At 39.1% G+C, this 17,190-nt stretch overlaps 1 protein-coding gene across 2 annotated transcripts in view; it reads left to right on the top strand.

Moving 5' to 3' along the window:
* The window catches only part of nsmfb (NMDA receptor synaptonuclear signaling and neuronal migration factor b), a 56,224-nt gene that overhangs the window by 23,448 nt on the left and 15,586 nt on the right, over positions 1-17,190 (top strand). Inside the window, exons 2-9 of one of the 2 annotated variants that reach the window (XM_061816559.1) lie at positions 4,229-4,290; positions 4,919-5,644; positions 6,969-7,041; positions 9,004-9,072; positions 13,804-13,856; positions 14,638-14,727; positions 15,280-15,407; positions 15,565-15,648. In XM_061816559.1, the coding sequence (XP_061672543.1) occupies positions 4,229-4,290; positions 4,919-5,644; positions 6,969-7,041; positions 9,004-9,072; positions 13,804-13,856; positions 14,638-14,727; positions 15,280-15,407; positions 15,565-15,648 (1,285 nt within the window). The remainder of the gene's footprint in view (positions 1-4,228; positions 4,291-4,918; positions 5,645-6,968; positions 7,042-9,003; positions 9,073-13,803; positions 13,857-14,637; positions 14,728-15,279; positions 15,408-15,564; positions 15,649-17,190) is intronic. The other variant, XM_061816560.1, reaches the window with a different exon arrangement.

The following is a 17,190-nucleotide window of genomic DNA, read 5'->3' as shown; positions in this document are numbered from 1 at the left end:
TAAATCGCTAAAAAAATCATACATTTGGATTTCTCTATTTTTCTTTTAAGATTATCTCTCTCACAGTAGACATGCATCTGCAATGAAAATTTCAGACCCCTCCATGATTTCTAAGTGGGAGAACTTGCAATATAGCAGGGTGTTCAAATACTTACTTTCTTCACTGTACATATATTTAAAAAATAGCATGCAAGAGAAGACACAAACTAGAATCCAGAACTACTGTCCATTCATATACCATTCAATTCAATCTATCATTAATGCTGTTTGTTTGCAAAACTGAGTGCTGAATTTTTATTCTGAAGTTTGAGATTTGATTAACTGGCTTTAATAAAATTGCTTCATTATGATTGTGAGTGCAACTGTTGTCGGTCTTCATGTACCCTGCAATTGGTTGGCAACCAGTTCAGTGGGTACCCGGTATCCTGCCTGATGACAGCTGGGATAGGCTCCAGCACTGTGCACTTCTGAGGATAAGCGACTCAAAGAATGGATGGATGGTTGAAAAGGAAATTCAGTGCACCATGTCGTTCCCGTCACTGATCTAATTCTATGAAAATGAACAATAATTTCATACAGTGAATTTTGGATTTGTGTGTGTGCGTATTTGTAATTGCTGCTATTTTTATCCTTTATTTTTATTTTTAGATTCTGCTTACTTTCAACACGTGAACATGTATGGCAGTACGATGACATTCTCTTATTGACAAGATAAAGCCATAATGTTGAGTACACTCACTACACGCTGACTTTGAACTGCATTTCCTTGTCCTTCATGAACTGGGCTGTGAGCATGTTGACATCACTCTCCTCCCAGTGTAGCATATGGATTTTTTATAAGAAGTGCACTGAGTCATGAAGATAGGTTAAGGATGATTGCATTTTCTTCCTCGTGTCCTACCTCCTCCTACCCTCGATTCATCCAAAGCGGGGAGGGGAGTCTTCACGGGAAGCTCTACCACTGCACGTGCAGCCTCATATTTAATTACTTAGCGTGTCATAGTGAGAAGGTATATCGGCTACAGAATCAACACAGCTATTCCATTTGAGTGAAGCCCCAGGAGATTCACGTTTGTGTGCTTGTCGACAGTCTGCTGTACAGTATACGTGTAACCTATTTATTTTTATGTGTGATGTTCACTGCGGCTATGAACAAATCAATCTATTGGAATTAGATTAATTTGAGAAATCAAATGATTTTGTACAGACTTAGGTGGCCTTTACCATTTGTAGCATATGTTCGTGATGGTCAGTACTGTAGCTATGTCAACTGGATAGTCTTGATAAAATGATAGATAAAATAAAGTGATCATTAATTACTCTGAAATATAATTTCATTCATCTCTGCCAGCCCTCACAGTTAACATGGATATTTCATTTCTAAAGCCCTTAATGGCAGCTGATGTGTTTCAAGATAAATAGTGCATCACTTGATGAACAACAACATCCATCTGTTTTCTAAGCCACTTATCCTCATGAGGGTCAGGGGACTGCTGGAGCCATTCCCAGCTGTCATCGGGCAGGAGGCAGGGTACATCATAAACTGGATACCAGCCAATTGCAAGGTCCATGGACACAGACAGTCGGAATCACAATCACCTCGGGGCAATTTAGAGTCTCCAATTAATGCATGTTTTTGGGATGTGGGAGGAAACCCCAATGCCTGGAGAAAACCCATGCAGGGATGGGGATATAACATATATATGTAATATTTATTATATATTATTATTATTATATTATTTTTATTTTATATACTTGTCAGATTAATTTAATTGCACCATACTTCTTACTTTTACTTGAGCATTTATGTGAAGAAGGATAGATACTTTTACTTCGATACAATGATTGACATGCTGTTCGCTGCATTTGCTCATTCACTCTTTTGTGTCCATCTGTAATTTTAGACTCAATCTTCAATTTCCACAGAGGGCACCTGTTGCGCCAATCAAAAGGCAATGATCAAATCAAAACACAAGAGTGTCACATGACTGCACACATAGGCTTTGCCAGCCAGTCAAAATGACTCTTTTTTCACAAATTAGATGACACAAGGCAGTCACATGACTGCTTATGTAACCGACGTAAGCCAAAAACATGACAAAATTTAGGTGAAAAACTAGCCAGGGGGACAAAAAAAAAAAAAACCACTTATGCTAAATTTAGGATATTTCTGTTGTTGCTTTGGCACTTGATATGACAACATTGGACCTCTCCTATGGTGTCGCACATGCACACACAGTTACTAGGTCTGTTCAGCAAACAGCGTCTTGATGAAGTCCTTTAAGCAAATGAAGCAAATCATGTCTCTGTAGGCCTCAATTAATTACTAGTCATTTCTTATACATGCTGACTTTTTCCAAGCTGCAAACACACATATAGCACCTTTATAGCCAATTCAGATAGTCAACCCTTATTAGCTTGAAATTTGGCAGAAGTGGGATTGTTTGACACAAGAATATGTTATGAAATCTGTGTGCAATGATACATTTGCTTTGCTCTGTTAAGAGCTTATGGGACCAAATTAAGTCAATACACAAAGTTCACTGTGGTAACACTAACATTTAACTGGAGGTACTACATGTTATACACAAATGCTGAGGCTGTTTTCACCTCGGAGTTAAACAATTCGAAGTTGTATGTTTGTATTTGTTTATTTATTTATATTTGGGTGAACATAGTTCTGTTTCTGCATTCAGGTAATGAGGACCTTTTGCTGTATGTGCACCAAAAATTGGGAAACTTACTTTTTCTAACCTTTTTTTTCTTTCTCTCAACTATTGTGCACAACAGAGAGAGATGGTGATAGAGAGAGAGAGAGAGAGAGAGAGAGAGAGAGATGAGGGTATTGGATGGGAATAGTGGATTGAGTAACTTTGATGCAGTTAAACAATTAGAGAATAGGATCTGAGACATGAACACTAGAGAATGGGATCTGAGACATGAACACATGCATAATGGTATCACCATCATCGAAAAGGACTGTAATTAAACAAAAGGTTGATTTAGGTGTGTTAGCCAAAAATACTTTTAACTACAGTGGTCGGGAAGTGTAAAACAATGTAACAAATTGTGAAACACTTATATTTGAGACAACAAATTAGCAAAAGTACAAATACTTTTACAAAAAGACAAAACAAATTACAATTGCGGAAGTCTGGAATGGGTACGTTGCATTTCACAGATATTCTTAGAAATCCCACAACCTTTCTCAGAAAGACCAGCCCCACTTTAAGATTTTTGGCTCCTGCATCGCGGGAAGGGTAGAGGCTACGTAGATGGAATGAGATTCCCATCCCAAGTATAAAAAGAAAAAAAATAGTAAGATGTTTATTATGGTTACGTTCAGGACTGGGGTAGAGGTTAAGCATTTTAGAACAAATTAAGGTTAGGATTATGGTGCACTGCTAGCGAGCTGAATGAAGTATGTACGTGGTTTGGCAACTGATTCTTTGACCTGCTGAGCAGTCGGCCAGTGGTTCTTACACGTTTTAAAAATTTTAATCTCTGTCTTGTCATTTTCTGCTTTTGTTGATGTTTTCGGAAATGTAAAAGTGTTTTGTGTTTTGTTCATTTGTTTTCTGATACTTAAAAGTGTATGTTTTTGTTCTTTTTTAAAAAAATGTGTCTCTGCTTTAATCCGTTAATCCGTTTTCTGAAATCTAAATGTGTTTTGGTTTGTGTCAATTTTCCTGGAATGTAAAAGTGTTGGTGCTTTTGTTCATTTATTTGCTGAAATTTAAACGTGTTTTGGCTTTTGTGATATTGTTTTGGACTTCCAGGCCACCGTACTTAGCACATCCATTAGCGTGAGAAATAAATTAAAGACAAACACCTTTAAAATAGACTATGAATTTTCCAAATTATTCTAGTTATTCTGCACCATGTTAGTCATGCTCTATTTCTTCTGACATGAGTGTTTTCAAACTGTGAATATGTGAATTTAGTTCCTGATTTTATGGTTGAAACTTAAGTCGTCATAGTCCCTATGTGGTTTGTCAGATAAACAGCTCCACTGTGTTGCAGTTTGCAGGGCCTCCATTGACTTTGTTATGAACTGTGATACTGTGGTAAGAGGGCGCAATACCAATTAGGGATCAAGGGTTAGGAAATAGTCTCAAACAAATCCTCTGTGGTGAAGTGCTTTTAGTTCATATCCGCTGTGCATCAAGAGGCCTCACTAAAAATTGCACCGCTAATTTTATATGTTCTGCTCTTTGTGTCTTAACAGGGCAGCCAGAGCATTTGGAGAATACCTGTCCAATACAAATACAGAGAACCGAAACAGACCAGGTAGGTAAGGTGATGAGACAGTTTGTTTTCCCTGACAAATAAAATGAGGTTAATATCTACTTTGGACACTCTAGACCTCAGTTGTTCGTCTATAAAAACAGATTTGTACAGGTTTTAAGGAATTGAATGTTGCAGAGAACTTGTAAGCATGTGGACAAAATTACTTAATCAATCCATTGGAGTTTTATTTAGAATTTTAGTTTCCGCTAAATCTGTGACCGAAATGAGCAACTTTCATAATGTAAAAGCTGCCTGTAATTCAGTTATTTCTACTTCTCTACTACGATAAATGGACAAGAAAAATACTGCAAAAATCCCTTATGAACTTGCATTTTTTTCATGACATTACATTTAACACAATCCTTATTGTCTTTTCCCTCTTTGGGATGGATGGATGGATGGATGGATGGATGGATGGATGGATGGATGGATGGACCAAAGGGTAGACCAACTCCATGTTGCCTTCTATTTTATTTTTTACAAACATGTATACTATACTTCAATTATATTTAAAGATGAATAATTTGCACTTTCAAGTTTTTAATTTGAAGCTGCTGGATTAGGTTTAAGTTTGTACCTGGAATGATATCCACTGATGTTCCTATTCCCTATTTCTTTTTCTCTGTAGATCATCCTTTGTCTGAAAACTTCCCTGCCCAAGGTTTTGATTCTCCAGAAGTCAGTCACTTGCACAACAACAATCTGCCACCACAGAGTTACTCATTAAACATAGCTAAGTCAAGCAAGACTGGGCAGTCCAATCGCAGTGCTCAGATACAAGCCCAACCTCAGGCTAACCCACTCAAATCTCAGGCACCTTCTAAACGTAGACTCTCTGCTGCACGGAGCCTCTCCACTGAGAACCCACCGAGTGCCAGACACCCAGAGGGGAGTGTGTCCGTAAACCCAACTAGGGTATACACAATCACAAAAGAGGTAGGAATGACTGTGTGCCGTAGTAGTGAGGAAAGCCTGGAGCTGGAGGTGATGAAGGGCGGCAAGGATGACCCACTTTCCTACGCAGACCAACAATCATCTTCTTCTGCTCGTGGGAGCCAATACCATACTAGCCATCACCGCTATAACCATTACCGTGCCCACCAGAATCGGGGAGGCCCTTTGTCATCATCACAGTCATTACAAAGCTCTGATAGCACCAGTAACATCCGAGACTGGGGCATGAGGAAAGGGGGTTCAAGAGATGACAACACTCCTGACTGTGTGGCATTCATTCGTGCTCCTTGTCGAAGCCAGCGCTCTCTGGACTTGGACACCTCACCACAGGATGGGGGAAAGCAGTTTAAAAAACTGGAGCGGATGTACAGTGAGGATGGAACATCCACTGATGACAGAGGTAACACGTTAGGAATATTGACGGGTCAAATAACTATAGGTAGGTATTCATCTATTGAGCTGCTTACAGCCATGTTACCCTGAGAACACCCGATCTCGTCAGATCTCGGAGGCTAAGCGGTTTGGCCCTGGTTAGTACATGGATGGGAGACCAGTTGCTGTAAGCTTGTCTCCCCTGCTAGATGCAGAGGGGTTGCGTCAGGAAGGGCATCCGGTGTAAAACTGTGCCAAACAAATATGCATTCATCTAAGATGACTCGCTTGGACAAGCCGAAAGGAAAAGAAGAAGAAGAGTCATCTATCCAGCTATTTTCTATACTGCTTGTTCTGTTTATCATCATGAGGTTGCTGGTGCCTATCCAATCTCACTTTGTTAGCACGAGAAATGCAGAAGCAGTGTCTAGAAAAATGTGTGGAAACCATGATTCAAAAGATCGCAGAAATTTTAGTAGCAGTTATTTCTTGCAGTGCCATCAGTTTAGAAGCCATTCCTTCATCCACTTTGTGATCCAATATGGAATTTCACTGATTATTGCTATTCTGTGCCTTAATTATTTTCCTTTACTACCATTCTGTTGTTGAGTTGGGATAATGAGCTATTGCATGACCAGATTTTTGGCTTGAGTTTAGGTTTCGAGCAAAATGCTCCATGCTTGTCTTGATTATGTTTCTATATAGAGTTGATCTAAGTATACTATATATATTTTTTTTTCTCCATGCCCTCTAGTTTCCTCCCACATTCCAAAAACATGCATTAATTGGAGACTCTAAATTGCCTGTAGGTATGATTGCAAGTGTGACTGTTGTCTGTCTTCATGTGCGCTACAATTGGCTGCAACCAGTTCAGGGTGTATCCTACCTCCTGCCCGGTGACAGCTGGGATTGGCTCCAGCACCCCTGCGAAAATAGGCGGCTCAGAAAATGGATGGATGGATTTTTTCAGTTGGCACGGTGGACAACTGGTTAGCACATCTGCATCACAGTTCTGAGGACCTGGATTCAAATACCGGGCCACCTGTGTAGATGCAAACTCCACACAGGTGCCGCGGTATTTGCCTGTGTGGGTTTTCTCCGGATGCTACAGTTTCTGCCCACATCCCACAACATGCATGTTAGGTTAACTGAAGAATCTAAGATGGCCATAGGTGGATGTTTGTCTATATGTGTCCTACAATTGACTGGTGAACAATCCAGGGTTTTACTCATCTCTCACAGAAATTTAGATGTCAAATTAGATGCCTTCAACTAATGCATAAAAATGTTGAATGCATTTAAGAGCATCGTTCTTTTCAGCTAAACGGAACTGTGACTGTTCTACGTTACAGAAGAACCTTCCGATAGCTGGTTCCACAAAGAGAATATATTCCGTTTTCAGACAGCAACTACAACCATGCAGGCGTAAGTAAACATAAAGTCTACATATCTTTCCCCTGTAATACTGAGTAGCTATTTTGGGCAATAACTCTATAGAAAGAGAGTGTAAATGCAACACATTTGTTTTTGGCTCTTTGCTTCAAGTATTATGCACACATTTGTCTAAATCACAAATCACTGTTAGTGAGCAATTCTTTGCAAAGATAATCCTTAGGTGTGTTATATCAAGATGGTGATTAGAGACATTAGTATTGCACAGATACTGTACATCTTGGGGTGCCCACAATACAAGCCCATTTTAAGATGTGCAGTTTTATGTGTTGCTGAATTGGGTGAGGGATCATTGCCAATGTGACCTGTACCTTTTAGCTGTCATGTGATGCAGTTAAACTTACAGTATATTGAATGACTATTTGCCTGGCCATGTTGTTAACTTATCTGTTATGTTATCTTTTTCCACTTCTCTCTCTGTGGCGGTTTTCCAAATCACGACTGTAGAATATCGTGAGTAATTCCTTTAACCACCCACACTCTTCGTATGTGGCTTCCTGTTTTTTTTTCCTCTTCAAGTCAAATAACATATCCCAAACCTTTTTCTCCATATTTTCCTCATTGTGTACCTGTGCTGTTCACTCTACCTTGTCCATATTAACCACATATTTTTTTTACCATGCTGAGTATTATAAATTTGGTGGTTAGAAAACAAAGGTGCGGAAAAGCCCCAATAAAACAGGAAGCTAAAATAATTAATGGCACACAAATAACTTGAAATTTGTCGTACTCCTTCCATTGCAAACCAAGAAATGCCACAGTAAATGCTATCACATGACTTATATACTCAGTTCTGGTATAAAAAGTACAGAGAGAATAATGCATGAAATGTAATGGTCAGAGCATATGTTTGCTTTTTTTTTGCACGGAGAACTGCATCTGATGGATTGATACGAGAATATGTAGCTTGTGCAGAATTGTAAAATTGGATTGCATCATATAAATAAGGACTTGTAGTACACAAATACACAAAAGAGGATTAATCTTGCATGATTAATCTAGAAACAATGCAAACTATAATAGTGACAGTCTGGTGACAATTTATTAGTTTTGTTGATATTCTTGAATGAAAGATGATTCTTTGTTTCCAAAAACAGAGTGTCAGTCAGAGAAAGTGTTGGTATTCCATAGGTAAAAGAAGGTGTATTCATGGGCTGAACAGTACAGATATTCATTACTTGTCTTTCATCACAGTATTTGTGGCGATATTGTCAGTCAACTGTAGGATATGACTTGCTATTTGACACACAAGACCACATGGTTCTCATTATGTCTGTCATTCCCTTTATAGAATAGAATAATAACGCTCTCTGATCAAGTGACGCAGTCATTGAAATGATGATGTTCAATGAAGCCTTGTCATAAACTCCAGACAAACATCTAAAATACTAACAACTGCTCAGCTAATCAGTTCTCCTGGTATAATAATGCCTTTAAATTATGCTTAAAATTGAATTTCTTCATGCCACATGTACATCTCCTTGTTAGATTGTGTCGTGTTTCTAGTGTGGCCATGTGTGTCTGCGTTTGAGTGTATTCTGCAATAACTTATCCCAGTCCCATAATAACTGGAAACACCTCATTCACCTCTACTGAATCTTAAATGACTCACTTTGACCCCTTCTAGACAAACGTGACTAACAGTTCATTCATTTATTTGTTCATTTTGTTTTTTATTTTTGCCGGTACCCAACTAGAGTCAATGGGTTTAAGATTGGTCAGTGTCTTGACATTTTAGGCAGCTATAATTCTCTCTGAAAAGCAAAGGTATGAGGTTATTGAAGCTCACATTTGTTTCAGATTGTGTTCAGACAGAAAACCTTTGTGATATGGGTCAGGTTCCATTGAAACAGAATTTGACAACCCCCCCCCCCCCCCCCCCCCACACACACACACACATACACGTATCTGCTTAACACTGTGACATTCTGGCAGGGCTTTCCGGGGCATTGCTGAGAAAAAGAGACGGAAAAGAGAGCAGGACGCAGCCACCGTGATCGAGAGGTACCATGTCCTGGCTTTCCCGTCTTGTCCTGTGTAATGTTAAAGCATTTGTTTAGTGGCAGCCATATTGCACAGCAAGAAAATCCTCTTCTTGCCCATAAAATATTGATTTCCCCTTTCCCTAATGGAACACATTTTTCAATACTACACTCATTTATAACACCTGATCACATCGAGCTGAAAGGAAATTGGTTTCCAATATTAACCTCCTTTTTTCTTTATCAACATTCATCCATCCATTTTCTAAGCCAGTTGTCCTCATGAGGGTCGTAGGAGTGCTGGAGCCAATCCCAGCTGTCATTGGGCAGGAAGCAGGGTACACCCTGAACTGTTTGCCATGCAATCACAGGACACATAGAGACAAACAACAGTCACACTCACAATCACACCTAGGGCCAATTTAAAGTCTCCAATTAATGCATGATTTGGGGATGTGGGAGAAAACCGGAATGCCTGGAGAAACCCCATGCAGACACATGGAGAAGATGCAAACTCCACACAGGCTGGCCAGGGATTCGAACCCTGGTTCCCAGAACTGTGAGGCCAATGCTCTAATCAGTTGCACCACCGTGCCGCCTGGTTATCAACATATTGGCCAGAATGACTAGGGACTAAAATGACCTGGACAGTCTATTATAGCCAAGCAATAGGAAAAAAAAAAAAAAAGCAAGGAGACTATTATGTGCTCTACTAAATGTTAAAATTACTTTTGCTGATTCATTTAATGCTATCCATTGTAAGATTGTTGGTAGTAGTCATTCACATAATTGATTCTGTGCCACTGGCGTGGGATCAACTGTCAATCGCTGAAAGAGCTGTTTGAAATTGCCATATGACTTGCAACCCACCCGGGTTATAATTTGCTTCTTGCTCAATATCATCTGAGATAAGAATAGCACATTAAAAATAGTCCTCACTGCTATTCCTTTCAAAATCTAAAAAAGTTGGGAAGTTCTTCAAATCTATGTACTGTGCTTAGTATGCGATGAGCTGCAGCAGTCTTTGAAACATCAGATTACCTTTTTTTCAAAACTTAAATTGAAACCGATACGAAAAGCAGTGTGTACGTTTCATAGAACATTAACTCTTGTGAATTGAAGCTCAGTTGAAATGTGTGGGGGAAACATTAGATTCAGATTCAAAACACTTTACCTCTGCCAAGATATTAAAACCAGTAAGGTTGTCACTTTGACATGGAGAACTAATTGGGTAGATGGACTAGTTGAGAATTGCTACTGCTAAAATATTGATACATAACCAGTAAAGATTGTTTCTGTTTGTTGGACTATTCATCAAATGTGTATCTTGAGTAGCAACAACATGCAGAATGTGTATCTTAGTCTATCACGATTGTTTTGTCTTATACTATGTTCTTTTGATAGTTTAAGAATTGGACTTGAATTCATAAAAGATGTAGTGCTGATGAGTCATAAAAGATATAGTGCTGATGAGTCACACAAATGGTTCATTATCTACAAATAAGTAACTTGGATGGAATAAATGTATTTAAATCACTTGAATGGAATGGATATGGGTGGCGCGGCAGTTGGCCTCACAGTTCTGAGGACCGGGGTTCAAATCCCAGCCCTGCTTGTGTGGAGTTAGCATCTTCATCCCGTGCCTCCGTGGGGTTTCTCTGGACACTCCTGTTTCCTCCCACAACCCAAAAACATGCAATATTAATTGGACACTCTAAATTTCCCCTTTGTATGATTGTGAGTGCGACTGTTGTCTGTCTCCGTGTGCCCTGCGCTTGGCTGGCAACTGGTTCAGGGTGTACCCCGCCTCCTGCCCGGTCGAAAGCTGGGATAGGCTCCAGCAGTCCCGCGGCCCTCGTGAGGATCAGCGTCTCAGAAGATGGATGGATGGATCTGTGTGTGTGTGTGTGTGAGAGAGAGAGAGAGAGAGAGAGAGGAGAGAGAGAGAGAGAGAGAGAGAAACTGTCATAGTTAGTCCCAGAACTATCTGGAAAATGTTTTTTTTTTTTTTTTAGCCTTTATATACCGCCACACTGTCATGGTCCTGCCGGTCCAGCCGTGGACTGATTAGGAGGCGCACACCTGCGCCTCATGCTGGCTGATTGACTCCGGTAGGTATAGGACCCAGGGGACGACTGGTCTTCGCCAGATCATTGCAGCTCATGCCCCATTCCTGCACTCCCGTATCTCTGATCGTAAACTCGTGTGTACCGACCTAAGCCTGACTCCTTTGACACTCCTGCTTTCTTTGATCGATCTCCCGTGTACCGACTCCTGCCTGCCCGCGGACCTGCTCTCTACGCCCGACGTCCTGACTACCGCTGCTGCACCTGACTGCCTGCCTGATCCCCGACTTTGGAAAAATAAACGTTATTCCAGAATTACCTCTGCATCTCCCGAGTCCTGCATTTGGGTCCTCCCTCCGTATCGATGGGTCGTGACACACGCTGGATGATATTTGAATGTAAAATAATGAAGAGGTGTAGATAATGTCTAAAATTTCAGCTTCACCCAATTGTGACCATTGTGTTTAACTCAAATGTTAGGGCCTCAGAAAAAAAATTTGGACAAGTGACAGATTTATAGACAGGCTAAATGCAATTTTTAATACTTTGATGAAAACTGAAAATGTTTTTCTGTTGAAATGATTTTCTGGCCTTCAATATCTGCTAGTTTGCGGTTCTTGCTGCCTTTTGTTTTCAACGGGGCCGGGGGAGGGAGCATGTTCTCATGGGGTGAGATCAGGTTTCTGACTTGGCCAAAAATCGCAGGACCTAACTGTCCATTGCTGATGAAGTTGTTGCCAGCTTTCCTGCAGGCTAGTTCAGGATTCTCCTTGATGAAGAGAAGCGATTACCTCGTGGAAATGTATCTTCTTTTAGTTTTGGTTGTCTTTATTTTAACTGTTTGAGAGTGTATGTGTATGTCAGGAAGTTGTCTTTAAACTTATTCAGGCATGTGAAAAAGTTTCTTTTAGTAGGTCAACCTAAGAATGCGTGTGTGTGTGTGTGTGTGTGTGCACACGTGAGCGTGTGTTTGTCAGGAAGCGTGCATGTTTCGACTTCAAAACAAAATATGCTTTTAACAGAAAGGTGGATCTCAGCCAGCGTTACGAATTATGCATGCGTGAATATACAAGATGTATTTTCTTGTGCAAAGGTCACAGTGAGTTTTGGGCAAAATATTTTGTGCACAAATTGGCATGGATTTGACACCAGACTTGCTGTGTGGGTGAGAATTGATTTTAAAAGCTGTTGTCACTCAGTAAAAAGTGTTTGCTCACTGACAGATCTTCCTCTCCTCTGAGTCATCCCTCTATTTTTGCTTGCACATACACGACCCTCACAATCAGCACTGACGTTGAATGCCTTCAGTTATTTAGACTAGCAGCACAAAGTCTGAGAATTAAAACAAACGTTCAAACCTCAGGATGTTAATGTGGCAACATCAGGATGGATCTGGTTTTAGAATGTACTTTGTTTGGGTAAATCAGTGTTCATGATGATGCAATAATAGTAACAATTAATAATGACTGACAACAAACTTGTATTCAACTATCCATCATGTGTGAAAAAACACTTGATAATTACACACTCATTGGAATGCATGTCATCACCTCTTTTGACCAACAACGATGTCAGTAAACAAAATTCTATGCCATGGCTCTTTTTAATCTTCATCTTTTAGAGCCTCAAAGATCATTTTTGCTGTGACTAATAGTTGTCAAATGTCTGTACAAACTCCCCCTGATAAAAATAATGATGTCATGTTTCTTAATTAAGCATTTGTGTGGCAAGAATATTTTCTAAAATCTTAGGTTACAAATTGTAAACTATTTCAGTTATTGTGAAATCTCCCATTTATTTTGACGAGTGACTCCAACATACTGAGAAACAGCAGAATAAGACACAACTGACAAATATGTTATTGTTCGTAATTAAGCACTGAACAATCCCTTTCAGGCAAGTTCTGATGAATAATACAGCACTATTAGGTCAACCATTGTTCAATTTGTGAACCTTTTAAGGCAGACCCTGTAGTCTATTTTTTGGCTCCCAAGTCGTTTCTCACTTGGTTCAAGGTACTGGCTTTTATGGAAATAATAAATTAGATCACCAATAAGGTTGGAATCACTGACTTGATGCTGGAGGTACACACCCAGTACTGAAACAGACACACACGCGCACACAAATGCATTTTAATGAAGGCTTTTGACATGTTTGATGGGACCTTATTGATTAACTCATAATGTACGACTGCTTCTTATGAATGCACTGTATTTTGGCAAGGATACTGAAGCCTCCTGCCATTGTCATTTATCTTATGTTTTGTCAAATTTGACATATATTTCCTATGTTTTTACCCAAAAACTTGACTATACTTACTGTGTGTGGTATATGAACAGACTTCATCTACAAATTAATTAGGGTTTGGGCTTGATTAGTCCTCTCCTCCATCTTAATTCTTCACTGTAGTAAGTTGGACTGTCTGTGCCTGTTTTTTTTTATTTTATTACAGTTCCTCCAAGTGTGTTGGCGAAAGGTCGCAATACTGTACAGTAGCTGTAGTAGTTTGGTCTTGTATTGCATTATGGCTTGATCTACACTATCCCTAATTCTTTGTAGCTCATTTCCCATCTCCTCATCTGTTTTTTTTTTTTTTATTATTTTGAAGATATTATAGTCTCCTTGTCTCTCTGACTGGGCTGCCTGTTTTTGACATCTGGACTTTTTTCTGTTCCCGAACATGATAGAAACTTCCGGAAGCACCTTAGGATGGTGGGCAGCCGAAGGATGAAGGTCCAGAGTAAGTGAACTTATTACTAGCCCTGTCACAACAAAACTTATTTTTAAAATGAATTAATCTCTCAAAAGCTATATCAACAAATGAGAAATGTTTTAATACTTTTGAAAAAAATAAAATAAGGCCTTTCCTTATTATTTTGTTTTACTGGTTTTAAATAACAATCATTATTATTATTATTATTTCTGAATTAAATTGTCTTTCTTTACTCAGTGATATTCAGTAGCTCATCCTGCGTCTACCTATCACTATTAAATTAGAGAGGATTTAGCATCACATTGTCAAAATAGGCTACATATTAAATGACCTATTGGATACACTGTTAATCCAAAGCACTGGATTTCTCCTTTAACTTAAAAGTGAGAGTAAGCGGCGCACAATAAATGTAAGTACTTCCCAGAGGTACAGTATGTGCTGTTGCATTAATAATTAAATGCTATGACGACCTTGCTGTGTTTTCACAGTATCTAGGCGGTAGTGCATTGATACTCAAGTACTTTTGTTTTTTTATCAAAGACTGAAGGTGCTCACAGATTTTACCTTTTGACCCACAATGCACTTTGCATGAACTTACTTTTGTCATAAACGCTGAGAGTAAATCTATAAATGAGAGATGAGAGAATCCATAAATAACAAATTGAATCACTGTATTTTATCAGCTGAAGACAGTAAAGGCAATTACTCATCAGGTATAGATAGAGCATGTGATCTGTTTAGCTGCCTGCTCTTTTCGAGTCTGAAAGAAAGTATGTGTGAAAAAGTGTCTTTCCCTTGTGATCATCAGCCTTTGCTGATCGCAGAGCCAAGAGTTTCAGCCGCTCATGGAGTGACCCCACCCCTGTCAAGCCTGACTCACTGCATGACTCCAGAGACAGTGAGTCAGCACTCTCGCCATCACTCTCCCCCACGGAGAGACAAAGACAACGTTTTTTCTGTTCTGCATGCTAAAACGGGAGGAATATATTCAAATATAAGGACAATGAAAATCTGCTTACACAAACAGGATGCAGCCACTACATTTGAAAAAACTGCAGAGTAAAAAATAAAAAATCAAGGCAGCTCAACAGTATTTGTGAATTTTGTAGGTTATCCATTTTGAGGTGTTTGTCGACATCCTGTTTGTTCCCTTTGGAAATATTTCCATGGGAATGATTACAAATTCAATAATTTCAAGATCATGTCATAAAGCCTTGATTGTTGTGACAATGTTTGTAGGATCATTTTCAACTGTTTTACTAGTCTTAAAGCTATTCTACATTCCTTATTACCCATACAACTGTGGACTTCTCATTTACGTTTCTTCCATCTGGTTAATTTGTATTGCAGATGCTTACAACTGAACTAAATAAAATGACAGGTGCAGCATTTTTATTCTTTCAACCTGTTTGTTCCTGTGTGTGTGCGTTCGTGTTTGTGTCTGAGCCAGATGGTGATCTCCAGACCTCGACATGTACCCTCAATGAAGGGTTGGATGAGCATACTGACTGGGGGAATGAAAGAGAGATGGAGAGAGTAGCCTGTGAAGGAGATGACTTCATTCCACCTAAAATCATTGTAAGGATCATAATCCACTTTTCAACGATGTTGAAGTTATTGTTTAAATACGTTTCATGTACTGTACAATATAAAGTTTTTCTCTATATGATGTGTTTGGAGTATTGAGCTCTCATTCCCGCTCTCTCGGTTCCTGCATGTTTGTTTGCTTTCACAGCTTATATCCTCCAAGGTTCCGAAGGCAGAATATGTTCCTAACATCATTCGTAGGGATGACCCTTCCATCATTCTCATTCTTTATGTGAGTAGATATCAATAAATTCTCTCCACACTTTCCTTTAAATCATTGTGTGCTTGAATTTTATATTTGTAATTTTATGGTTTCATGTTTTTAAAGCCTCGTGCAAGCAAAAAGTGTTTTTTGTTTTGTTTAATTAAATTTTAAATTTCATTTGTTTATTTTTTTTTCTTTTCAAAGTCACTTATTGAGGGGCTGATAAGATATACAAAATGAGAATCCAAGTATTAGACAGCTTCAGGTGTGATGAAACTCAATTTCACTGAAAATAGTACAAAAGGAAAAGAAAAGTGGTATATTAACATAAAAATCTAAACGTACAAAGTAATTTGCAATTCTGGGGCCATTAGTCATCTAATGTGGTACAGTGGTGTTAACTGTGGGGACTTGCGAGAAAGTACTGCTGTCAGATAAGATAGTTTGTGTTTTCATGCTGAAGACATGAATCCTTCCCGTTTCCATAACATATATCCTCATTAGGTACGCGGGCGTGCTGGCACTGATCTCAGCTGACTCTGGGTGAGAGATGGAGTACTGTATACCCTGAACTGGTCACCAACCAGTCACAGGGCTGGCATTAACAAAAAAATAACAATTAACCTATTCACCTGCACATTCACATCTCTGGACAATTTTGAGTCTTTAATGACTTTAGCATGTATTTTACATTTTTGGAATGTGGTCGGAAACCAGAAGACCTGAAGAAAACCCACAGAGGCTCAGGAAGAACATGCAAACTCCACACAGGCTGGGTTTGAACCTGGGTCTTCATAACTGTGAGGTAAATGTGCTAACCAATCAAACACTGTCACATAATCCTCAGTAATGAGTAAAAATAAATCCGTTGTATTGAGAAAACCCAATCTAAATCTATCCAAATTATTTATCCAATTACACTACTAGAAATAATATATTCACTCTCATCTTAAAAACTGAACTGAATTTTATTATTTTTCATAAAAATGATTTTAAAACCACACAACTATCAAGGTGCAAGCTTACAAACAGAAAGATAATATTTAAAATTGTTAATGTTTTCATTAACAATGCTTTGATTGTTTACAGTGTTTAAGCAAAACTATCGAGACTGGACCGATTTGATTTGAAGGATCTTTTATTCTGGAATCCATGACTGTATTATTTATAATGCTGTGAAGTGGCATGGAGCCATTTTAAAAAAAATGGTTTAGATTTGAAAAGAAGAGTCACTGATGGTGTAGTGATACACACGCCTTCCTTTCGTGCAGGGAGCATGGGATCGATTCCCGTTCAGTGATGGTGTCGATATCTGCTCTGCGACTTACTGGCGACCAGTTAGGGATGTAGTCTGCCTTCACCCGAAGTGAGCTGGGATAGGCTCCAGCTCTCTCCGCCGATAAATTCAGAGGGGTTGCATCAGAAAGGGCATCCAGCGTAAAAACTGTGCCAAACAAATATGTGCGTTCATCTGAAATGATGCACTGTGGTGACCCCTAACAAGACAAGCCGAAAGACATACATACAGTTTAGATTCGAAGAAATCTGATTCTGGGAGGCCATTATTGA

The sequence above is a fragment of the Syngnathoides biaculeatus genome, chromosome 4 (genome assembly GCF_019802595.1).
Source record: "Syngnathoides biaculeatus isolate LvHL_M chromosome 4, ASM1980259v1, whole genome shotgun sequence".
Taxonomy (NCBI): Eukaryota; Metazoa; Chordata; class Actinopteri; order Syngnathiformes; family Syngnathidae; genus Syngnathoides; species Syngnathoides biaculeatus.
Note: the sequence above shows the minus strand (reverse complement) of the source record. Positions and strands in the feature narration are given on the sequence as shown.